This window comes from Cottoperca gobio, chromosome 19, assembly GCF_900634415.1.
Source record: "Cottoperca gobio chromosome 19, fCotGob3.1, whole genome shotgun sequence".
In the NCBI taxonomy this organism is placed as follows: domain Eukaryota; kingdom Metazoa; phylum Chordata; class Actinopteri; order Perciformes; family Bovichtidae; genus Cottoperca; species Cottoperca gobio.
Genome location: NC_041373.1, coordinates 18,195,435 through 18,221,134, shown reverse-complemented (window position 1 = coordinate 18,221,134; position 25,700 = coordinate 18,195,435). Strand labels below are relative to the sequence as shown.

Below are 25,700 nucleotides of genomic sequence, written 5' to 3'. Positions count from 1 at the left end.
AACGACTAGGTCGCATGGATCAAACAACAAACCACTACAGACTTCAATTCAACCTTTATTATCTTGTTCTTTTCTGCTTTAAATTAATTTCCCCTCCTTTTTGTAACATCTGAAATAAATGAAAACATCCTGAACAGGAGTGATAATAAAGACTGACTTAATTTAAATTGATACATAATAACAAAACAAAAAAGAAAACAGTAAAACATAACAGGTAATGTCTTTAACGTGTCTGTAAAACACTGTTCCAGCTCAGCTTGGTATGGTAGGATTTGGCATTTTTTATAGAAATGCCTTCAGTTGGTTACTTCGTCTTAAAAACAAAATATTCTCTTATTGCAATTGGCAGAAAAAAAAAACAATACAAACAGGAACAAAATGCTGCTAAAAAAAAAAAACACAACTTAAGAGACATATGCAATAGTGCCAACGTTTTTGAACTTTTTAGCTATTACAATATCCAAACAGTCGAGCACGCAAACATGTATACACATCCACACACACACACACACACACTCTCTCAAATGTAAGCTGTCAGATTAACATCTATTCACTTCCCTGACTGGAGCAGATAAGTGTTCAAAGCAAGCGCGCGCACACACACACGCACACAAACACACACATTTCTCATGAATCTCTCATGGACAAGAAAGAAAAAAAAACATTCAACGTTGTAGCAATAACACAGACACTCCCGATATCATTATCTTCATCACATCCTCCTCCATTCGGTCATACTGTCATCACTCCTTTCATGCACACACAGGCAGGCAGGAGGGCACCTTGTACAGCGAGTAAATAAGTGATCGTAGTCATCATTAACATCATGACAATATATAATAACCAACTTGATTTCTCGAGTAAGAAAAAATACAATAGCGAGGTCAGTGTTTGAAGGGCAAAAAAAAAGAGGACATCTCTGAATTTCCACAAAGCTTCTCACATTTCTTTTCTTTTAAAAACAGAAAGAAAAAAAAGATAAACACCCGACGTACATCAACAAGGAGATACAATTTTGCTTGTCAAATATAAGAGCAGTGTGGAACTGATGAGAAGGTGTGAAGGCTGCTGACATGGCGGGCGGGCGGCCGCTGGTTGTTAGCCAAGGCCACTGCTGTTGTAACATTTAGTCGTCCTGTAAGTTGTTGTTTTGTAGCTGTTTCAAAAATAATGGAGGGATTTGTGGAGGATGTGTCAACAACAAACCCAGAGGCATATAGTGCAAGTTTGGCTAATGTTGTTTCTGTTTTGATTTTTCTTCTTCTTTTTTTACCCTGGGTCCCATGTTGATGGCATATTTCCACCAAGGTAGAGGTGTCGGTACCTACTAAAAACGCTCTCCTTTTCCAGATCTCAAAAGGTTGCTGATCGTCCATTTGACTCAGTAGTGTGGCGCTGTCCCCAAATTTCTACAAACTCCAGATCCTTCCCCACTCTCAAGCTTCCAAACATGAGAACTTAGAAGTACGCCAGCCAGGTCTATGAGGGCTCAGTCTGCAAGTCTGAATTTTGAGATTCGACCATTAAATAGTAATACAAAAGAAAGTAAATTGTGGCACACTAAAAACAGCAATAGCTAAACTTGTTGACATGTACGACTCTGGCTGAGCCTGTCTACAGTGCATGCCTGAGTGATCGGGTCTCTGAATGCAGATGGTTGGATTTGGAGTATAAAGAGCTATCCAGTTGAGTCCTAAAGGGTTTAATGGATTTCACCTTTTTCCAAGTTCAAGTTTTACTGTTGTCTTCATTTAAAGTTAAGCGGTTTAATGTGTACGTGTGAAAATAATGTGTGCATGTACTGCATGTAGCCTGTGTTAAGAATGACTGTTGACCAATGTAGCTTTAATTCATGTCATCTCTACGTGTAAATAAATACAGAGTGTGACATGTGTATTACAACTTGGGTGTAAAATGTGTGTTCGTCAGTCGCCCCCCCCGCCCAGCAGGTCCCCTGGCAGCAGTGAGGCGGGGCTGCCCATCTGGTGACGATCCTCAAGTGCAGGAGAACCCCAGAGGCTACTGCTGGGGTACCCGGCCCCGCTCATCCCACCCATCCCCCCCCACAGACCCTGCCTTCCGGCTTCCACACCTCCTGCCCCGCCCACCACGGTCCCATTGCTGCTCCACTGGGCGAAGATGCCCAGCCCGGGCCCCTGGGTGGCAGACTGGTCCGATGAGCTGCCTGTGCTGTCCAGACTCTGCCACCCGGAGCTCGAAGACCCGGCTCCTCCGTTTCCTGCTCCTCCTCCGGCCGCGGAGCCTCCTTCTACTCCTCCGCTGCCGCCTCCTCTCTCGCAACTCCCTCCGTTACCGTTGGACCCCACTGCGGAGGACGCTGACGGCCCGGAGCCTGCAGAGCCGCCTGTGGTTCCTCCGCTCCCTGCTCCTCCTGCCTGGGAATGTGCAATGTAGCGAGCCACATCCTCCTCGCTCACAAACTCCGCCAAGATGGTGGTGTTACCCAGAACACACCTGAAATAAACAAAAAGTCAGCCAGTCAGTCTTAGATGGCGTTAAATTATACTGTAAAACATCTTCTGTGGTACAAATTCTTGTTTTATGGAGGGTACCGTCTTCTATTTTAAAAAATGTAATAGATGTAATGCCGAGGTTACCAGTAACTAGATGCCTCACACCTTCATACTAAGTGCGTCGCAGTTAGTGGCTTGAAATTGAGTTCAACCTTAATTACAGTGCGTCCCACAAGTCAGTGTATAATGAATAATTTGACATTTTGGGAATCTTTGGGAAGATCGATACCACGGTTACACCTGTATGTTAAACATGAAGCTACGTCAGCAGACTGTTAGCTTAGCATAAAGCCTGGAAACAATCGGCTCTGTCCAAAGGGAACTAAATCCACCCACCAGCATCTCTAAGGCTCAATAATTAGCATGTTGCATCTCTTTTGTTTGAGTCATACAAAAATGTCAGGTTTCAGTTTTTGAGCTTCTGGTTTCAGCGACATATTGACCATACAGACGTGAGAGTGACATTACAAACAGACTCACATGTGGAGTGCGCTCTGGGCCTTGGCTGCCTCCTGTTTGGAGCCGTAGCGAATCAGAGCGGTGCCCTGGGTCAGGCCAAGGTGAAAGGTCAGCAGAGGGCCGTGCTGCATGCAGATGGTCCTCAGAGTGGAGCCATCAATCTGCAGGAAAATACAAAATAGAGGATGATGAACGTCAATGAAGTGACAGGTTGCGTGTATAAAATTCAGAGCAGTGCTTCCATGTGGAATTACTTTTGTTGTGCTCATTTATGATTAGTGCATTAAACACAACAGCCTTACAATAGATGCAGCTCTAGAGGTTTACAATCAAACAACTCTCCCACTTTAGATTCACTCGTTGTTTTTGTGAAGTGTGTTTACCTGTGGTGTGAGGTTGCTGAGCACCAACCAGCAGCTTTCCCGAGAGCTGCCGTCACTCCACGTCGAGGCTGCAGAGAGCAAACAGAAGAGAAACAAATGAGTGAGTTTTCCACATTCCCTGTAAACACAATCGCACTCTGTTTTTCCCCTCGGCTTCTCAAATGTAGTAAATGATGAATGACTTTGCGTAGTGCTTCCCCTGAGGCCTGCTTACTCTCCAAATCAAATGTAAATGGACTTTTAAGTTCAAATAAGCTCAAATAAGCACTGTGTTGCATCTCGGCAATCAACATTTAAATCAGATTAGTCTTTCAACAATCTCCACGGACAACCTTGTAACGAAAACAGCATGATAAATGAGTCACGTCGTTACCAGTGGAGCTCGAGCCGCCGCCCCAGCCCCGGCCAGCCAATCGAGGGGCTCCACCAGACCAAGGGGAAGGCGATGGCTGCTTTTGACTGGCGAGTCCTGGAGGTGCGCGGGACATCTGGGACAGCTGGCTCTGGCTGCTGCCGCGGTTAGCTTTCCAGGACTTGTGTCCGATGGGCTCTGGGGGCCAGCTGGTCTTGTAGTCTGTGTACTTTGCTGTAGGGGTGCAGAAAAGTGAATGAGGGTCTGGAGGGATTGTGAACTGGAAAATATAGAACCAATGCGTGGTCAGAGCCAGGTATAATGTCTTTGAAGTATTTAAATACATATAAACTTACATGGTTGGAGAACTGTGTAGGAATGTCCATAATGTGTACACTTGAATACCACACTCACAGAAAACAACGTCCAACATTAGACCGGAGCGGGTTAAATGGTTCAAGTTCATCTACTTCATTATTTCACTCGTGCGACGCTCTTGCTGACGGAGCCGGATCTCTGAGAAACGTCAGTTTCTGTGGTTTGACGGAAATTCATACAGTCTCCTTTTTTCGTTAGAGATATTATAGCTAAACGTTTAATACTATTTAACCAGGCAATATTGTTTTAATTTAGTTTCAGTTGATTTTTAATTTACGATAATAACCTTCTCCTCCACTTTATCACTTAAAATGTTCTCAATCAATCGACTCATTGTTTGATCTGAGGTCGGAGGATAGTGGAAATAAATCACAACCTAACATCACAATTGAGAAGTGGAACAAGACAATGTTTGACAAAATTAATAATTATTTGCCAGGATACAGATTAATTCTCTTGACGTTATTAAATTACTTCCGCCAAGGAGATTTGTTTTTGGTTCGGTTCGTCTGTCAGCAGGTTTACGGAATAAACGCTCACCTTGTGACCAGGAAGAACCCATTACATTTAGGAGCGGATGAGAGTCACGGGAGGACACATCGAATAATGTTTCATTTTCTTTAACAACAAGATTCACGTGGCGTCGGAATAAATCTGAAAAAAATCCATCCCTTAAATAAACGAACAACTCTGAAAGAGATGAACGTTGTTTGGATGAAGAATTAATGAATAATAAATATATATAAATAAATAATGACACATTAGGACTAAAAGCTCATGAACACACCGAGTCAGAAGAGCACAGAGGTGTGTGTGTGTGTGTGTGTGTGTGTGTACCTGAGTTGTGTGCGTTGTTGAGGGGACTGTCTGAGGCACTGTAGGGCCAGGCACCATGTGAAGGCAGCAAGGTGTTGAGGGGGGGGGTGGAATCTGCAAACAACAGACTGAGTTAGTCATTCATTCAACTATTCCAACAAACAGAATCCACTTATAAAGACTTGTTTATGGGCTAAAAATACTATTTCTTTAATCTGTATGCAAAGTGAACCCAAGCAAAATTATGAAACCAAAACAAAAACGCAGCTTCGAAAAACATCAAAATAATAAACTTTGTTTAAGCTCCTTTCATACAAGAAATACAGCACAAATGACTTTACATAATACAAAATAGAAAGTGCTAAAAATGCTAAATTAATGGTAAATTAAATAAGAAATTAAACACTTAATATTAAAAGTAAAAAATTAAATAAAAAGGAATAAAATACAGATTTCCCAACGTTCCAATCTGTTTTTCAAATGATACTTATTTGCTCTTATTTTAAATATTTGCTCTCATTTTAAATATTTGCTCTCATTTTAAATATTTGCTCTTATTTTTCCATCCTTAAATTTCTCTTACTGAGTTTGTGTATGCACCAAGACACCAAAGCAAATTCCTTGTATTTGAAAACCTCTAAACTCTGATTCTGTTTCGTAACATGGAAAATAAAACTCACGCGATAATAATGATAAAAGTACATTTAAAAAATAACAAAGAGTAAGCATAGAGCCAGCTTCCTTTGTGCAACAAGACAAACCATAAAAATAAAGAAGCTAAACTACCAAACTGATAGATATGGTGTCATCACACTTAATGTTTTAGATAACGAGGCCGTTAAATGCTCACCAGTATTGTCTTGTAACAACTGGTGCTCAGTATCATTGAGGTTGGGGGACACTGTGTTTCCCATCATGCTCCCCGGGGTCATGTAAGGGTCAGAATCCGGGTCGACTCTGTCGATGCCCTTCCAGGGCACACCAGGCTGGAACTCTAGAGAACAAACACACGTGAGGTCGGTTGAAGCCAGATTCTTTAAAGAGGTGGAGAACACATTCCCACACGTTTCTTCTCCTGGAGACCGAAACACACAACTTTGTTCTCCATCTTTGTGCCGGTTCTTTCATGCAACTGCGTGTTAATAAAACACAGACTATTAAAGCTAAGGTGTGTAATGGAGTTTAGAAACAGTTTGCGTGTTAATGGGTGCATCTCTACTTATATTTAAACCTTGTGGGATCCTCTAGCTCAAGTTGTCACTTTAACTATAACGCGTCACTAACCAGGGGGCCAGCTGGGTGTGGGGGGAGGTTTGGTACCCATCTTGGTGCCAGGGGTGCGATGCCAGTTGTCTCCCAGCCCGTCTCCAACCATCATGTCGTACTGAGAGTAGGGCGAGCCCCCTGGCATCTTCATGGGGGTGACAGGACCTGGAAGGTGATGAAGATACATCAGTAAACAACACATGGGTTTAAATCCCATTTAACACTCTTATCAAACAACATCAGTACGAAGAAAGAAAAACATCTCACCATTTTTGTGGAATGCGTTCTCAGGCGAGGAGGTGTCTGGAGAAGAGTGTCCTTCCATCATCCATTTGAAGCGGGACTGCTGAATCCCTAGGTCCTTCATGCCCCCAGGCCCCCCCACTACAGAGCCACCCAGGTCCAGACCAGGAAGGTTAACCCCAGAACTGAACCCTGCTCACGGGAAGAGAGGGAAACACGGAGACGGTCATTATCGTTGAAACAACAAGGCAACATACTCTAAATGAACACATTTCACTGTGCTGAACCCATTGTGGGGAGGACATGCAGCACGCTCCACACTTCTTCCTCTCGGGGGTCTGAGGGCAGACTGCCACTATAGTGGCTCACTATGGCCTCTCGAGGTACAAGTTACATGACAGGACGGGCGGGGCCAATGATCTCTGGGAAATGTAGTGCACGCACACGCCATTGGAGGTCTTTTATAAATACAAATATAACCTCGTCTCAGAACAAGCGCTTACCGGAATATGGTCCGAGAGGTTTCTGGTGCAGGTCAGCCACAGATTGCGCCAGGCCTGGATGGGGCAGGGGATCAGCCCCGGGCAGTTTGGGACCCCCTCCGCCGTGGTGGGAGGGAGAGAGTTTGGAGCTGCCGCCTAAACCCCCGACCTGCTGGTGCTGCCTCTGCTGCTGGAGCACCGCCATGATCCTGGCAAGCTGAAGGGAGACACAACGAAAAAAACAAGAGTCAGCAGCTGATAGGAGGAAGTAAAGAAGTGACAAAGGAGGGAGTGATATGTTGTGTGTACCTGTTGAGGGTCAGCCTGCTGCCGCACGTTCGGTGGGAACTTCCTCTGGTTTTGCAGAAGCTGCTGTTGTTGCTGCTGCTGCTGCTGCTGCTGCTGCTGCTGCTGCTGCGGCGGCGGCGGCGGCGGTTGCTGCTGCTGCTGAAGGAGGAGTTGACAAGCCTGAACGAACACAGACGGAACGCAACGAAACAGAAAAAGTAACAAAAAGGACGAGTGAGACGCAACACAGACAGAAATGCTCCGGGAGGTAATCTTCATATATAAATGTTTCGGCAGTGAGTTGTAGCAAAAGTATTTTTTGTATCACCGAATTTTGTATAATTTGTGGTTAGTGTGGTTTGTGATGAGTTATTATTGACAATATATATATTTATATATAAATAAATAACATATGCACAGCTTCTTTGTGTAGTATTTTTGAAAAAGATAAAACACAATAAAGCCAAAGAACTTATTGCCATCGTGGTCCTTTGGGTGTAGGTGTGTTTAGTGCTTGAGTGAGTATATAAACACAAGTATGATGTCATTTGAGGGCGACAGGGTTCCTACACAGTATCAATTTACAAAATACATATTTTTCGCATTATTGCTCGACATGATTTCATGGATTTTGTGGGTGTTGAGCATAATTTTAGTGAGTCATTCTTCTACATGAAATTTGGTGTGTGTGTGTGTGTGTGTGTGTGTGTGTGTGTGTGTGTGTGTGTGTGTGTGTGGCTGCATGTGCGTACGTGGTCGCAGCTATTGCGAATTTCCGCTTGTTTAATTTTACCAGGAATATTCCCATTGAGAATGGACATGTAAAGTATAAGCATCAGAAGATGTCAGATGCAGGGGAGGAAAGAAAATCGCATTTTGTTGCCACTTCGTGTTTGTGTATAAACACACATGTGAAAAGTATCTTTCTTTTCCTAAAGTTCTGTGACATTTACACGCTCTGTAGGACTTAGGAATCATTTCCAGACTCAGCAGAACTCTGCAGTGACTGTGAGAGATGTATAAGTGCTGATTCTCACCAGCTGAAACTGGATGTGAGGCGGGTAGATGCTGCTGAGCATGGCAATATGCTGCGGGGACAGCTGTGGAGGGAACACACCTCCCCCGACTCCTGCCACTCCTCCCACGCCGCCAACACCCCCTACACTCCCGCTGGGAGGGGGCATCTGCTTCAGCACGGAGCCCGGCACCTGGAGACGAGACACAACGGCAGGCACACCTGTTACCACAGAAACGCTTTGGTGCTGTAACCACTAGCAACCACATTAGCTTACCGCTTCTCTCCCCCGATTAACATCGATTCTCCTTCATGTTCTCATTGACTGTTAACAAGCGCCTCGACCCGAGTGAGTGAATGAAATTGATTGAATTCATAGGAAAAAGACGTGCGTTTCACTTTGTATTCTTTAGAAGTAAGCGGGTAAACATGATCAATGTCTTCCTGAAGAGATTATGCACTCGAGGGACTCGCACTGACTAATAGACACAATGCACACACAGCCAGCAGTGTGTACGCGCACAGATATAAGAATTCACAGCACAAAGTCAAGTCTGCGAACAACGCAATCGAGCCCTTGCATGATCTGGATATACTGTGCGTAAGAGACATATTACAAATAACTTCTCCATTGCTTCAATGCAAGTTTTCCCCTTAATATCAATACATGTGAATGCAAGGAGCTACAAATGTCATCAAAAGCAGACGTCTACATTGCATTTCCCCCACATAACAAGAGGAGCAGCTAGTATGAGTGTAGAGGTGAGCGTTGTTCATACATATCAGAAAAGATACTATAATGTGTTTGTAGGCTTATTATAGAGGCGACTATTTAATATGCATCTTTATTATGTATCCATCTATAATGTTTATTTATTTATTCGATCTATTTACAAAAATGTAGAAGGTGCGTGTATATTTGAAGAAATAAAGTCACTAAAAAAGGTCTGAAAGTTGCTAAAGTTGGCAACACAGTGTGTGTGTGGCTGTGAATAGTCGACTCTGTGGCTGTGTGGAAAAATAAAATCATATACGAGATTGATTGGTGCATCTCTAAATTAAAGAAAAGGCATTGGTACCGGAGGTGACAGGAACTGATGAGGCACTTGCGCTCGTATCCCTGGGGACTGGTTTATGGGCGGGACACTTGGCTGGTGTCTTGACTGAGCCATCCCTCCGCTACTGCCAAAGATACTGTGACCGCCCTGTGATTGAAGATGGAAAAATCAGCCTCGAGAAGACCCATAACAGAGGAGACATATACATGACAAACCATACAGATTACACAGAACACGACAGCCTGGAGGACAGTTCGGGGGTCTAACTGTAGGTTTATCTTTCCAAAAGGGAAAACTACAAGAACCTAATGTAAAACAAATGGCAGGACAGAAACAAGAGGAGGTTATCTTACTTGTCTAAAGGGAATAGTGTGGTTGAAGAGGGAATGGGACTTGTAGACAGTGGGTGGTGAGTACAGAGAGCAAGGACCCTCCTCCCCAAGGCACCAATCCTGATTGGTCAAAGGCAAGGTCTGTCACAGTGACAGCCAATGGAAGCCCAATTTAAGTGGTGGTGAAGGGGAAGATTGAGACAGGGAGGAATGTGGCAGACCAGGAAGTAAAGGTAGAATCAGAAGAGGAAATAAAGAATAGTAAGAAAGGACAAAATGTTATCTAGACACAAGAAAGACATAGAAGACAAAAGACTGCTAAAGGTGGCAGTGAGACATTACCTTATCATAGTAGGACCCAGAGTCTCCAGGTGCTGCCTCTTTGGAACCAGGTGGACGATAACCCATCGCCCCTCCTCCTCTTCCTCCCTTCCTCATGTCTCCGTTGTAATCGTTCATCCCCATCCCCATGCCTCTTTTCTCCGCTTCCATCTTTTTCTCCTGGAGAGAACCCGGAGCCAGGTCCATGTTCTGGCCACTGGGATCATCATTCTGTCCAACAGAAAAGGCCATCATCATCATCATGTAGGAGACAACCAACCTGCTAAACGACTTGTGTGTGTGGAACAAAACAAAGCATCTGTGAAAGAGGGAAGCTTTGACTTTCCCTGCCACAATTAGGGATGTCACGATAATACCAGAGAAATTCCACGATTCTTGATACCGTAGTAAAAAACAGCAATGTAATGCAACAGACACTCCTTTAGTACCGTTTGAATTTAACCAGGTCATAATTCCCTCTAATATCTATTTTAATTGCTCCGACAAACTGTTTTTATTCAAGTTTCTATACTACTACATTTGAACACATCATGATAACATTATAATTAACCATCGCCCAATATTCATTTTTACCAAATGGCACCCAATAACACTCATTTTAATAAGTAAAATGATAAGATATGTTTTGTCTTACCAGCAGCCCCATGTTGGAGAACTGTCTGTTGATGGGACTCATCCACGAGTCTCCTCCACCAGCCTTCATTGGACCCTGAGAGACAAAGGGAGCAGAAAATGAAGTTATATTAAGGTTTTAACAGAAAGATTTGATTAGTGCAATAACATTGCCATACAAAACCATAGGAGAAATAAAGTGCCTCCCTTCAACTTCTATTTAGTTCATCTTAGCTCATTTCTGAGACGTCCATGAGATCAAATAGTGTTATACAATAAATCAATGCCTTAATTTAACTACACTTCATAATTCTAAACAGAACTATCCATTTGATGATTCAACCACAGGAAGGTTGCAGGACACAAATGTTTTTTGAATAAAAAATGTCCCCTTTATCAAGATGTATTTTCAACACCCACCTTGTTGCTGGGCTTCTTCCCAGGGTGGCTCTGTCCCCAGCCTCCATTGCTTCCCTGCCCCCAAGAAGAGCCGCTTCCCTGGGAGCCGGCGCTGTTCCACATGCCGCCTCCCTCCTCCTCCTCCTCCCAGCTTGAGTGACGCGTGGCAGCCACAGAGCCTTCTTTATCCCCCCAGCCATCTTGCATAGACTTTGAACCTGCAGGAGAAAAAGGATCAAACTAAATGCCACAATCATACTGTGAAAACGTAATCTGAAAAAAGATCTGAAATGGATATCCAATATACCAAACGCAATGCATCAAATATCTTGGCACAACCAACACAATCCTCAAAATCGTTTGAATAAATCGATTTTCAGCTGTTCACCACACGTGGCTTAGTTGATATTTGATTTTCTAACCAGGTTTGACGGGGTTGGGAGAAGGGTTTCCCCAGCCTGTTGTCTTCCCTCCAGCATCCTCAGAGTCTCCCCAGCCAGTAGGGGCGTCAGTAGTCTTTCCCCAAGCTGTCGTGCCATTGTCCGCTGTAGGGCTAGCAGGAGAAGCACCAGCCCAACCTGACGGACCTGCAGACACACACGGACAACACAGGTTAAGATGGAGCAACCTGGTAGAGACCCTTTGGGTAAGGACACAACCGTTTCTCTCATTTCAAGTCCAACGTCTAGTTTAAGCAGGTCGATGTCACCTGAGCAGTTGTGCATGTTTACAGGGCTTAGCGTGAAGGTGGTTAAAGTGATTAGCAAAGACACATTCAGCCTCAAAGGTAAGCCTGCATGTGTACAGTTTGTTAATTACATTTGTGTGTTTACTACTGTCAGAAGATTTCCCTGACAAATGGGATTATTTTCTCTTTTTTTGGGAGTCCGATTCCTTCACATTGTCCCCTTTCTACGTCCTATATAAATCGTGTCATTTTAACAAAAACGTAGTTATAAATACGAGTTGAAGGTTTAATTAATATGTCAGTTTTTCTGAAAGCGTGTAAAAAAAAAAGTCAAGAAATAGGTTTGCCAATTAGTTTATCTTAAATTATATTAAAAGCCATTAAAGTTTTTTTCTTTGCGACAACTTCAAAGTCACTATATTATGGTCAAATTCATAGTTTGTGAAGTCTTACCTATAGCGGAAGTCTTTCCAGGTCCATGGCCACTGTTGAAGTCTCTGTTACCTCCAAGCCCTGGAGCTTGCCTGCTAGGCTGATTCTGTATTGGAGGAGCCTGCTGCTGTATTGGAGGGGTCTGCTGCTGTGTTGGAGGTGCCTGTAGCTGCTGTTGTTGCTGCTGCTGCTGCTGCTGCTGCTGCTGTTGCTGTTGCTGTTGCTGTTGCTGTTGTTGGTGCTGCTGAGCCTGGACATGTGGCGGCTGAGCCTGGACATGTGGCGGCTGAGCCTGGACATGTGGCTGCTGGTCATGCTGCTGCTGCCCAGCAGGGGCACTGTTCTTATCCCACAGGTTTACGGGCTTGTAGGTGTAACGGGTTGGGTCTCCCCATGCTGATGTTCCATCATCTATCTCGTTCTTCCTGCTTATAGACTGCGGTGAGGGTTCCTCCCAGCCGCTTGTTTCAGATCCACTTCCACCTCCTCCGGTGCCACCAGGGATGGGCCCCGAGGTCCAGCCTGAGCTTTGGTTCTGATTCTGGGCTTGAGAGATGGGTTTTCTCCCCCCGCCCCCTTGCATAGCCTCTTGGTCCAACGCTTGCTGTCGCTGTGGATGCTGATTGCGGGGCTGTGATTGTTGCTGTTGCAGTTGTGCCTGCGGGCCTGTGATGGAGCCCGGCTGGCTGTTTGGCATCTGGTGCATTTTGTTTCCTCCACTCCAACTTTGATGAGGTTTGGACCCCATGCCCCCTCCTCCACTCCCTCCTCCTCCCCCTGCTCCCCAGGTTCTCCGAGGAGCACCTTCATCCCAGCTCCCCCAACCTGAATCCCCACCTGAGTTTCCGCCTCCACTCTTTCTCTCATCCTCCCATCCCCCTCCTCCGCTATTTGATTTGGACTGTTGATCTCCCCAGTCCCGACCTGCGCCACCCTTCGGTCCTGATCCCCACCCACTCCCTCCTCCATTCCCTCCCATTTCTTTCCACCCCCCTGTCCTTTTCTCCTCCTTATTTCCTCCCCAGCCTGCACTCGCTGGGTCACTCTGTTGCCCAGGATCACCCCGTTGCCCAGGATCACCCCTTTGTCCAGGATCACCCCGTTGCCCAGGATCACCCCTTTGTCCAGGATCACCCCTTTGTCCAGGATCACCCCTTTGTCCAGGATCACCCCTTTGCCCAGGATCACCCCTTTGCCCAGGATCACCCCTTTGCCCAGGATCACCCCATCCTCCTCCAGTCCCTCCTCCAGTTCCTCCTCTACTACTATCTCTCCATTCCTCATTCCCCCAGCCCTTGGCCTGCTGGCTATCCCCAGCCCCCATTCCTCCTCCACCCCAGCCTGTAGCCTTCCCCTGCTGGCTATGTCCTGACATTACCCCTGACCCCATACCAGGTCCCGTTGTGGTCACTGGCCCAGATTGTGAGACGCCAAGATTCCTCATGTTGGGGCCAGAAGGTGGTGGGGCTCTCCCAGACAGAGAGGCCCCACTACTGCTACTGTTGCTGCTGCTCTCCCAGCCCTCTCCGGAGGACCCAGCAGATGGAGCCAGGGAAGGATTGACCCCTGGACCCATAGAATCGGTGATTTGAGTCCTGGGTCCACCAGAGTACTGAGAAGAACCACCAAGAGAAGATGCGTGTTTTGATGTAATTGATGACGATCCACCTTTACTCTTTCCTCCATGTTCTTCAAAGTCCCAAGACGTGTTTTGTCGAATCTGTGTTTGGCCCCAGCCTGTGTTGGACAGGACTCGAGGATCCAAATCAGACCGGCTGAGCAGGTTCTGTAAGGCAGCTTCAGCATTAGGTGCAGGGACGTGAGTACGACTGTGACTATTGTTATGCCCACTCCCATTTCTGGAATTTCCACCACTGGATGAGGATCCTCCCTGTGGTCCCTGTCCATCTCCTCCACCACCCCATTCCCCCGTTTCACTCTCTCCCTTCTGATTGTCCCAAGCTCTGGTCGTAGTGGTGGCTGTTGAGGAAGAGGAGGAGGTGGTAGGGGGGTTGCCAGCTGTGCTGCCCCCACTACTGCTGCTGTTACTGCTGCAGGCTCCACCAATCCCTTCACCTCCTGGATTAGCTCCACCAGTACCAGCGGTGCTCCCACCCCAATCACCACCAGAAACCCCTCTCTCCCCTCCGACTCCTGATGACCCCCACCCTCCCTGAGATACCCCGGAGGTTTGACTACTGTTTCCAGCACTGCCCCAAGCATTTGCTCCACTCGTGGAACTCTGATACCCCCAACCCGAGGTCCCATTATCTCCTTCAGCAGCTCCGAATCCACCTGTGCCACCTCCGCCACCCTCCCATCCATCAGTCCTTGAGGCACCCGTTTTGGAGTTAGCTGCAGGGTAAGAAGACTGGCCTCTCCATGAGGAAGCAAGGCTGTGGTCTCCCACACTCATTTCGCTTCCTCCCACACCACGGTCCATTCCTCCCCCAATTCCTTCCCCCCCTGCGATTTTTGGTCCCGCTGATTCGCTGTCCCACTTCCCCCCTCCCATCTCTCTGTCTCTGGATTGCATTTGGTGAAGTTGCCGCTGATGGGTGCTTGATTGATTCACAGATAAAGGTGGGTGACCCCCCAGCACCCCGACTGCCCCGCCTCCTAGGGCCAGGGAAGCAGAGTTGTTGGCAGACAAAGACCCTCCAGGGCCCTGGTGATGGAAGGAAGACTGACCTCCTTCCCCTGCAGCAGCGGGCCCATCCTGCTGCACCAGGGCAGGCCAGGCCGAAGGGTTGGCATTTGGATTGAAGTTGGCACCTGGAATCCCACTGCTGCCGTCGACGGGGCCACTGGCATCATGGCTCGCTGGCACAGCGGAGGCTTTGGAAAGTGAGGAGGGCTGTTGTAGCAGAGGCCCAGCTGCAGCTACTGCATTCCCTCCTCCAAGATGACCCTGGGAGGCAGCCATCCCCCATGCCACACCGTTGGACGACTGCATACATTCATTGGGCAAAGAGAACGAGGAAGTGGGTGAGGATTGGTTGCCAGAGGCACTGATGCTGTTCACAGGCATTACGTTGTTGTTGTTGTTGCTGCTGCTGCTGCTGCCGCCGCCGCCCCCTCCAGCCCCGGTGAAAGATGCTCCTCCCCCATCATTGCCAGCGATGCTAGGCCACTCCTCCAGGTCGTTGCCATCGACAATCACCTTCTCCCTGCCCTGAGAGGAGGTCTGGCTGCCTGAGCTCGCCCCCCACATGGAATTTGCATAATTAGAAGTAGTAGTAGAAGCAGCAACTGATGATGAGGTGAGAGCCAATGAGGAGGCAGCTGCACCAGAATCTGAAAAGGCAAATCCCAAAAGAGAAAAACTTTAGGGGTCAAAAGGAAGAAATTATAAATAAACGATCTAAAGAGAATGGATCAATTCCAAATGTGACCTACAGCATTGCCTTCACTTACCTGAGACAGCAGCCATGTTTGCATTGGGGCCATCTCCTCCTCCTCCTCCTCCTCCCCCTCCCAGCAGCATGGAGGACAGTGGCGGCTGACCCCTCTTCAGTAGCACTTTATGGTCCTGCTGGCAGCGGAATCGTGGTGGCACTTCTCTCGGCATGTAGCGCGGTTGCTGCTGAGGCGCCTGGGCTCCGCCTCCGCTACTTGTACTGCCGTTTCCAGCAGCACTGGGGCTGCCAGTGGTGGAGGAAGAAATGGTGGTGGAGGTGGGCTGTCCGTTGGCCACCGCCAGGCGCTTGGCATTGTTGCCGCCCTGTGACGGGGTGGCAGCACTGCCAGGGCCCAAGGTGGCTGGGGATGGGGAGGCAGAGGGGGTGGGTCCAGGGCTGGGGGAGGCAGAGCTGCTCTGAATGGCAGGAGACTGGGCAGATGCCGGCTTGGTCAAGTCTGGCACTGCAGGAAGGGGAATGAAATTAGGCATCATTTAACCAAAAACATCTTAAGTGGACACACAATTAATTTCATGTAAGCACTAACAATATATTGGAATTAAAAAGATAAGGAAAATGAATATGCTAAAAAGAATGTCCTGATACAAATGCTTTGCGTTCATAAATGTTACTCTTTTAACAACATAAAAGCCAATTAAGATAATAAAATGTTATCTAGCATCAAGATGGATACTGCGGCAGAGAAATGCTGATGCCAGAAATATAAAATCCACCATTAACCACAACTGGACAAAAAAAGAAGGTAAAAAAGGACACAAATAGATGAACTTTGGTGAACATAAAAAACACCTGACATCAATATCTAAACAAATACACAAACATCACTGCTGCTTACCTTTGTTTTTTTGTTCCGTGACCTAAAATGATGAGAAAAACACATTAGTGACTAAATAATTCTTTAAAGAGAATCAAAGTGAAGACACCGTGAAAAAATACATTTCATTCATTCAAATGTCAAACTTCTGTACAACATGCTTTTAAAGTACAAGACAAGAGACAACATGGGGCTCAAAAGATTGAAGCGTGATCGTGGTTAGTCTAGGAGTGCCTGGATAATAAATACATCACGTTGTTGAGACTTGTTATTTAACACTGACAGACGTTATCCAAACATTAACGTTGGCTGTCACTTCTTCCCATTAGTTGCATTTCACATTTTCAAAACAGTGCAACCTAGAACTTGTCCCGGGTCAAACAAATCTTTCAGAAACTTTTGTTTTCTAAGAGAAGCAATTTGTTAAAGTCATTTTTTGAATTGCCGTCAATCTGCTTACAAAACAACTATAAAAAAAACACACAATTGTTTGACATCAGGTGAAATATTACCATATGTGATTAACATTAATTTGTTAGCATCATAGAACATGTGACAATGAGTATACTTGTACTTATATTGTTATAAAACAACATGATAGGATATGGATGTGTATTAAATCTACACAACTGGTTCAACACGGTGGCACGCTTTAAGGAAACAACCACAATAGTTCAACAACAATTAATCGATTCGGTGCCACCAAATAATCAACAATTACAAGTGTTGTTGGTACATCTGCCTCCAGCAGGCGCAAGTTAGTCGAGACCCTGGATCAAGTATCTATCCAAGTCAAGTTAGGTTTTAAAAAAGTGTCGATCTCACATCAAGGCGGCACACCTTCGACTGTGATTGGACTAAATTAACATCCAAGAGAAGTTCTTACATGATATTAATGGGATCAGCTTTTAAATTGGAATATATGAATAAAGTATAATCCTAACTCATCCCAAAAATCCCACCACATGTTTGTTCAATGGTCGCCAACACAGATGGAAGAAATGTTGAACATGCTCACCTTCTGAGAGGCTTCCCTTTTCCTTTTGTCGTCTTTTTTCCTTTTCTTGTCTTCCATTAACTACTGCTCCTGTCCTGATACTCCTTTCTTCTGGAGGAGGAACAATTTCAAAATGTGGTCACACAGTCACCATTTTAAAATCCCTGAGTGCTTCTTTGTATAGCTTTTAACTGCTCAAAAAACATTGACCAATAGTTAATGATGACTGCAGCAAGAATCAGGGCGAAAAGACAACAGTCGCTCTGTGGATGGACGCTCATGGCCACGTGAGCCTCCATCCATGTGTGTAAGCGACAATGAGACTGCATGCTTGATTGGATGAATTAGCCATCAGGTGCCAGATCTAAGAATACTGCTGGACATGTGGGCAACAAACAGTATTTATCCCTATCATACGCATGCAGAATACTGTAAGCTGATCAGACTGGTAGGTTCAATCAATTCAGACAGTTTACAAGAGGCTTGATTCAGTCACCTCGTCAGCCAACGATTTGGAAACCATAACAAGTGACCAAAAGAAGGTTTGACACCCGTTCTTGTGCTTAAATTGTTTCTAAAATGGATGGTCAGCAAATCCTCCGGATTAGACTCTTTAACAGCTGTGAGACAAGTAATGCCTGCAATACAAGCACACCAAGTTATGCATCGTCATTAGGATCCCGAATATAAGAACAGAGCAACTAACAACATATATTTTAATAGATACCTCAATAGAAATCTCAAAAACTGTTTATTATTTTAATTATTCAAGAAATGAATAGTCTATATGAAAAACCTGCATGTTAAAGCATATTTTTGTATACTCCTGTGTGAATTAAATACTTAAATAATAAGTACAGTGTGTTTTCTTGTTTAAATCAGATTTTCTGAGAAATTTGAGTGAGTTTGTGCTTGTTATTCTAAGTTTAGGTGGCATAGGTTGTGCATCGCCATATAAGATTTCAACACAATGATTCCATTGAAAGACAATAAATGATCATACTGAATTATCGCCCAGCCCTACTTTAACACTTAAAGCGTGGGTAGGTAACATCGGAGAAGCCAGCAAGAGTGAACTACATTTGTTTACCGATAAACCCAGCCCAACTATTTTACATTCAAAGTAGCTAGCAGCTCTGAAAGTCGCTTAATCTAGTGAAAAAGTCGCCAAATTGGCAACACTGACAGCCCTTTCATTCATGACTCCATCCAAAGCCACCCCCCCGAATTTATAATTATGAAAGTAAACATAGATTAATGATCCTGAACAACCAACATGGTTATTGTTAGTGCTCACAGCTGTCAAGCGCTTGATTGGATTTACTGATTGCTCTCAGGATGTAAAGAGTATTTCAACAAATGTAACAAAAAAAAAATCTAAAACAAAATTACCCACCTAGCTTTTATCTCAAAATAGTTGGCGATTAGTCGACTAATCGTTGCAGCTCTACTGTAATGTAGCAAGGAAAGCACAAATACATCAATATATTACAATTTGGCAAAATCCTACTGCATATTTAAACTCATTACCAGGTTGCAAATGGTCAGTTTATGCATTTAGAGAGCACACGGTGTATTTACTGAGGTGCTACGCCCTGACCGACTGCTTTTAGTTGGTTTCGTTTTTGCTTAATGCCATAACAGCAGGATTCACAGACAGCCTGACAGCCTTCCTGAAGCTGACCTCAGGCCTGCTGCAACACAAAACCACACCAGATTAGTATTAATATACTAAGCTATGTCCAAATCAATGATGTAAACTCCACCAGCTCACGTTAATGTTACCGTACCGGTGTTCTCCTTTTAACGTGATCACATTCACGAGCGCATTTAGCTAGCTCCCGTTAGCATTACGAGCTTTCTGGTGCTAAAAATGCAAAATAGTTGACGGAAATCGAAGACACAGGTGATTAAAGTAAACTTACACCGTGTATAAACGGGGTAGGGTTGATATCCAGCCACCTTCATCCCCGTACTTGTAAGTTTCCACAGGCGACAAGTTTAACAGCAGTAACATATTGTCGTCGATGGCTAACATTAAGGAGTGGTTTCTGCTCATACTTGGTAAAAAACGTAGACGCAGAACAGGGCGCGCATTAACAAGTTAACGAGGTCAACCAGCTGTAAACAAACCTAAGTTGGATAAATACTCTGTTATGTGTTTGCATAACGGTCATTAAGAGCAAATACACCGAGCATTGAGCCACAAATCTCCCTCTGCTAATGATACTGCTGCTATACCAGTGCTAATGCTAAGTTAGCTAAGTTACAGAAGCTACAAGTAGCGAGGCTAACGGCGTTAGCTTGGCTAGCAAGCGCAGTCGCAGGGCATTTAAATCAACAAATATTTTGCAGTCATTTTGCATGCATATACATTATGAAATGTTTAATCGTTGAGAAATATTACGCAGCTAATGTTACTCACCTCTGGAATCACATATGAAGAAAAGCTAGCGAGCTAGCTTAGCTAAAGTGCTTCAGTGCGATTTTTTTTTTAGCTTTTTGAGGCATTCGTCGAGGCTACAAGAACAGCGACGCCTGAGTAGGTCAGTCAAGTAAGTGGCAGATGATGAAAAAACACGCGTAGTAAGCTACAGGTTTGTAAATAAGTACTAACGTTGTAATAGTGTAAACCCTAATGTGCAGAAGAATTTAAATTTCAAAGCGCTGTGGAGTCAGTCGGTTGACGGGCGGCCATTTTGCTGCTCAGCATGAAGCGTCTCCAATGGCCAGCCTGTGGCAGCTGCGTGGAAGCCCTGTGACTGGCTCCTGCAGAGAGGATGCATGCAAAACATTGTGACCTTCATAAACTTTCGACTGTCACATTTAGCAGCACTGTTCATGCTGAGCAGGTTAACACTTATTATATCTGAACTGTGCAACACGGACTACACATACCAGAACTGTGCAATGTTAGTTCAAAGTGTGCAACACTCGCAGCACAATACGGAATTATACTGTACATTTCAAGCAATAGTCTGATCTATCTATCTATCTATCTATCTATCTATCTATCTATCTATCTATCTATCTATCTATCTATCTATCTATCTATCTATCTATCTTAATCTTAGATCCCATTTTCAGCAATAATATGATTCCACTATTTCTACATTTCTACTGTTGATACAATGTCCACATTGTTGCTTTAACTTAAGATAAATGTGCTGGTATTTACATGTGGATCTGTATAATTGTTAGTGTTATAGAAACTATGTCAGTTTAGTTTCTGTTATGTGTGTTCCTGCCCAGGGAAGATGGACATGAGCTAATGGCTAAATCTGGTGTAAATCATCATCATTTGTTATGCATGGTCCTTGTTTAATAAAGACTAATAAAAGATCAAATAACAACGTGTGTTTTTATATATATACTGTATGTGTGTGTGTGTGTGTGTGTGTGTGTGTGTGTGTATGTGTATGTATATGTGTATATATATATATACACACACACACTGTATTTATATTGATAAAAACACATTTTTATTTATTTATTTGATCTTTTATTATATATATATATATATATATATATATATATATATATAGTTTTCTTTTAAATATATTTATAAATAAATATATATATATGTTTATATATATATATATATATATATATATTAATGTATTTATTTAAAATATTAATATATTATATTTTAAATATAATATATGAATAATATTTTTCTTGATAGCATGGGTCCGAAAAAGAGAGGAGCGTCAAAAAGGAAATTCGAGGAGGATTTTGAAGGAGAACAAGAGGCTGAGGAGAGGGCAGACAAGCGGAGGAAGGACCCCGGGAATAATAAATACATTGGAGCTCATGTTGGCATTCAAGGTAAGACATCGTGCCATCTTGTTATTAGAGTCTAATTAAAAGACTCTCATTTCTTGCGCTGCATCGTCTATATGTCCAGGTGGGATATGGAAAGCAGTGGGGTCCTGCACAGAGATGGGTGGCCGCAGTTTCGCCCTGTTCTTGGGCTCCCAGCGGTCATGGAAGAGGCCTGCACTGGACCAGAAAGCTGCAGCTAAGTTTCGGGAGCAATGTTCCCTGCAGGGGTTTGACCCTGCTCACATCCTGCCTCATGGGTCCTACCTGATGAACTGTGGATCTCCTAAAGAAGGTTTGTCACACACTGGACGGTGGTATTCTCTCACACTCAGTTATCTGACCGTTTAGTTATTTCGTCTTCTCTTCTGGCGACCCCCGTCTGCTTTGTGTACCATGTTGCACCCAGATGTGTTTGAGAAGAGCCAGGCGCTGCTGGTGGACGAGCTCAGCCGCTGCAGCCTCCTGGGCCTCGACCTCTACAACTTCCACCCGGGCTCCTCCCTGGGCTCCATCACCACGGAGCAGTGTGTGGAGAAGATAGCAGGAGCCATTAACCACGCGCACCGGCAAACACCTGCCGTGGTTACAGGTACAGGGGGGTGGACAACGCTTTGTAGTGAACACCTTTCTGGTGAAGCTCATAATATCTAGAACGGTTGAGACTGATACAACTAGAGGGTTATTTATATGGCGTCTTTGTAGCGCTCAAAACATCTGGTTAAAGGAAAACGACCATTTGAATATCACTCACCCCGTTACCTTGGACTCTTGATATTTCTTTATATCTTTGAGACGTTTCCTTCGCTCTGTTGCATAATGTTGCTGTGTTGACATGTGCCCTGTAACGTGCAAACTGCAGCCTCAGCATTCCTGCTGATGGCCTCGTCGAGCAGAGAACGTTCTGAGCTTCTCCGAAGAAGAACGATGCTTTATTGAGTATTTGAATCTCAGACAAATTAAAACCTAAAGTGACTATAATCTGTGGGTTAATCCCTTTGCATGTTATTAATAAAATTGGACTTTAATATAAAATCTTGACCTTATTTCGGAGAATTAATATTTTACTACCACGAGTCAACTATCAAATAAAACGAGGCTCGTCTTCGTCTCGACCTCAGACTGACTTCTGTGTTAACACAGAACTGACCGTTTGCAGAAGTGACTGCTGGCTTGACACTGGTGTTGCTTTACTTGTGATTCATGGCAATGACCGCCGTCCTTTCTACTCACACACACCAAGTGTGTGACAAGAATACACTGCAGGACGGCCTGCAGGAGCACCTGCCCTCACGCCGGGAATGAACACCAGCAGGCAAATCAAACTTTGGACGTGAATCAGGTTTAAGCAGGTCGGGGGAAGTATTGGACCTTTGTCTCAAATTGATCGTCTTTTCTTTAATCCCCCCCCCCCCTCATGCGGTCAGTGTTGGAGAACATGAGCGGTCAGGGCAACACGGTGGGCGGCACTTTCCCTGAGCTGAAGAGCATCATAGACAAAGTGAGAGACCAGAGCCGAGTAGGAGTGTGTCTGGACACCTGCCACGCCTTTGCAGCAGGTGAGCTTACAACAGAAATATATATTTCTATTGTTATTAATTAGTTTGGTATATCTAACTTATTTCTTTCTATTTTATATTGTGTATTCTATAGATACATGTCTTATACATATATTTATTGTGTATTTATTTACTCCTGTGCAGTAAATTACATCTATTATTATTTTTTAAATGGGAACTAATTATGGGGATTGAATAATATGCATAAATCCTTTGACTGTATTGCATGATTGCAGTTGATAAAATAAAAAGTTAACCTCTTCTGCTCAAACTCCATCTAAGATCTTCTTCATATCAAAGCTTTAAACTTTTATAACTGCGTCTGAATGATTGTTGTGTTTGCTTCTTGCCTTGCAGGATATAACGTGGCTGCAGAGAGAGGGGTGAAGGCCATGCTTAATGAGTTTGATCAGGATGTGGGGCTCCGCTATCTTAAAGCCATCCATCTCAATGACTCCAAAGGTACAGCCAGGACACAGAAATATCACGTACACAGATAAGACGGGCCGAACAAACGCTGTGACTCACACGATACGACGAGACTCTATTGTTTCTCTTTGCAAACGTCAACAGAGAGAAACGTACATTTAACATAACGTTAAAATCAATCTGTTCCCTTTAATGCACATTTGATCGGGGATTTCGACTCCTGCTTTGTCAGCTCTCACTGCCCTTTTCTTTTCTTCGCAGGTAAACTAGGCTGCAACCTCGATCGCCATGAAGACATCGGGAAAGGTCACATCGGTATCTCTGCTTTCCGAGACATCGTCAACGAGCCCAGACTGGACGACATCCCTCTGATACTGGAGACACCCGGACGGTGAGATAAGAGACGAGTCTGTGAACAATGGATAGATATGGAATATTCTTTATTCATCTATAAAAAGAATATAATGGAGGAGAGTGCACAGTGAAGTGGTGGTCCCCAACCACCGGTCCGCGGGTCATTTGGTACCGGGCCGCATACAAAGATTGAATAAAAAAATATTTTATTTTGAAAGAGGTTTTATTTTGAAAAATCACCGGATACATCCGTCTGTGCGTCTGTTGACACATGTCAAGACGCTCGACTGTCACGTGATACTTTACTTAAAGAAATTAAACCCACAAGCAACAATGAGTGGAAAACAAACGTCTGAAAGAGCTTTGAAAAGGGAAAAGACGCGTTTACCTGTACAGGTGATTCATGCGGTAGGTAGGCGCTTGGCAGGTTAACCAAGCCTTCAGAACGGCGTTAAAAGACAAACCCTTGGAGTTCTTTAAAAGATAGAAACATAAACAAGAAGCACATAAAGAATTAGTGATGGCACCACATCAACACATGCGAGTGCACGGCGAGCGTCGTACTTAGTGGCTAACCTGTCGCTAAGAGAAGAAACCTCTCACTGTTGGAGAAGAAGTTATCCCTCGATATTAGAGCGGCTCGTTAGAGACATTTCTGATCTTCTGCTACGTTATGAAGCATCCGTCTCAGAAGCAGACGTTCAGTGTTCCTAGTTTCTCACCCGGCGCTGTACCTTTTATTCTTGTGTTTGTCTAAAGGTCATTTTGATGTCTTGATGCTTTTATAGTTCCGGTCTGCATTGCCTTGTTGTTGGAAGGTGCTATATAAAGTTGCCTTGCAGATACGGGTCAGTTTTAACATGACTGTCATGTCTTTGCTCCACAGGCCAGGATTCGAGTTCGCAGAGCAGATTGAACTTCTCTATTCCCTCTGTGAGAAGAAATAGTTCCCTCACTGCTGAGCCTGCCAAAGCTCAGGGCCAGAGCGTCCGGGCGGTTCTCCTTAAACACACTGGGAATTAGTTTGTTTGTTAATCACCGTGTGAACAGTTCCCAACATGAAGAGAATAAAGTGTTTTATTGTGAAGGCTCGTCTTGTTCACTTTGAGCCATTAGAGGGCAGCAAGAACACACGACACGACCAGAGTCCTCAACGAGATGCCAAATACTGTTGCAGGTAAAAGTCCTGCATTCAGAATATTATTTAAATATGTAAGTATAATCAAGAAGATGTACTTAAAGTATTAAAAGTACTCAATGCAGAAATTGTTTTTCTTCTATTTTACATTAAAAATGATCAAAATAGTCGGCTGATCGTTGCAGCTGTACTTGTTGTGTTGTTTCATTTATAATAAATATCTTATCTTATAATCTCTCTTCATTTGTAATGCAGTAAAAGATACTTGAGTAAATGTACTTAGTTACATTCCTCTGTGCACATCACAGGAAATACTATCAAAGTAAAAGCATAAATTATTTACTTTTTCTGAATGAAATCACGTCAATTGGCAAAGAAAGTTTAACCGTTCAAGGATTTTGGGATTAATTATTCCCACAAGGAACATTTAGAAAGGAATCCGACACACGGGAAGAAGCTTGGTGACATGATATATCACTATATATAAAACTTTATGTTGCATGAACTAATACATTCAGAAACCCGTAGCTGCAACGATCAGTCGACTGATCAAGTCGTTGTTAGTTAAAAAAGACTATTTTGATATTTCATGCGAAAAATGTCCGAAAATTCCTTTTTCAGCCTCAAATAACGAGATTTCCTGATTTTCTTTGTTTTTTATATCATATTAAAGTGAATATTTTTGGGTTTTGTACTCACAAAACAAACTTTATTTTATAGCCTAAACGATAAATCTAGAAAATAATCTGCAGATGAATCCATTATAAAAATATATTTCTATTTTATGGTACATTATACATAAATAAATTCTGTTTTACTTTATTACATTAATTTACTCGGTAGTGATACAGAATCAAATCAACAAATAAATGAGGATGTATTAGCTCCACCTGTACCAGCGATACTAAAGGGTTGCTTACACATTAATGTATCCATAGTTATAATCCAGTAATTTAATACATATGATATGTATAAGTATATGATTCTTTATTTCACTTTTGGTACTTTAAGTATATTCTGATTACACTTGTTCACACTGTGGTGTTTCTACTTCAGTAAAAGAACTGAATACTTCCACCACCACGA

The 25,700-nt window shown here is 43.9% G+C and overlaps 2 protein-coding genes across 14 annotated transcripts; one reads left to right on the top strand and one right to left on the bottom strand.

Moving 5' to 3' along the window:
• Positions 1 to 42: 42 nt before the first annotated feature.
• tnrc6ba (trinucleotide repeat containing adaptor 6Ba) lies at positions 43 to 20,078 on the bottom strand. 9 transcript variants are annotated; one of them, XM_029456544.1, is made up of 23 exons: positions 19,738 to 20,078; positions 18,709 to 18,762; positions 17,334 to 17,423; positions 16,337 to 16,358; positions 15,497 to 15,943; positions 12,101 to 15,376; positions 11,382 to 11,546; positions 10,981 to 11,177; positions 10,583 to 10,657; positions 9,949 to 10,158; positions 9,628 to 9,747; positions 9,296 to 9,421; positions 8,239 to 8,409; positions 7,223 to 7,381; positions 6,935 to 7,130; positions 6,456 to 6,623; positions 6,207 to 6,353; positions 5,773 to 5,916; positions 4,944 to 5,036; positions 3,750 to 3,962; positions 3,377 to 3,444; positions 3,015 to 3,154; positions 43 to 2,475 (listed from the first exon to the last, which is right to left on the bottom strand). In XM_029456544.1, exons 3-23 carry the CDS (start codon positions 17,388 to 17,390, stop codon positions 1,926 to 1,928), a joined length of 6,744 nt encoding a protein of 2,247 aa, XP_029312404.1. In that variant the 5' UTR covers positions 17,391 to 17,423; positions 18,709 to 18,762; positions 19,738 to 20,078; the 3' UTR covers positions 43 to 1,925. The 9 variants fall into 9 exon arrangements, with proteins under 9 accessions (XP_029312404.1, XP_029312405.1, XP_029312402.1 ...); XM_029456545.1 differs by having other exon boundaries at positions 18,709 to 18,759; XM_029456542.1 differs by lacking the exon at positions 18,709 to 18,762.
• On the top strand, positions 18,887 to 24,563 carry LOC115024740 (probable endonuclease 4). 5 transcript variants are annotated; one of them, XM_029456560.1, is made up of 9 exons: positions 18,887 to 19,290; positions 19,390 to 19,445; positions 20,998 to 21,140; positions 21,220 to 21,429; positions 21,544 to 21,726; positions 22,562 to 22,693; positions 23,051 to 23,155; positions 23,384 to 23,513; positions 24,363 to 24,563. In XM_029456560.1, exons 3-9 carry the CDS (start codon positions 20,999 to 21,001, stop codon positions 24,421 to 24,423), a joined length of 963 nt encoding a protein of 320 aa, XP_029312420.1. In that variant the 5' UTR covers positions 18,887 to 19,290; positions 19,390 to 19,445; position 20,998; the 3' UTR covers positions 24,424 to 24,563. The 5 variants fall into 5 exon arrangements, with proteins under 5 accessions (XP_029312420.1, XP_029312421.1, XP_029312419.1 ...); XM_029456561.1 differs by lacking the exon at positions 19,390 to 19,445; XM_029456559.1 differs by lacking the exon at positions 18,887 to 19,290 and having other exon boundaries at positions 19,317 to 19,445.
• The last annotated feature ends 1,137 nt before the right edge of the window (positions 24,564 to 25,700 follow it).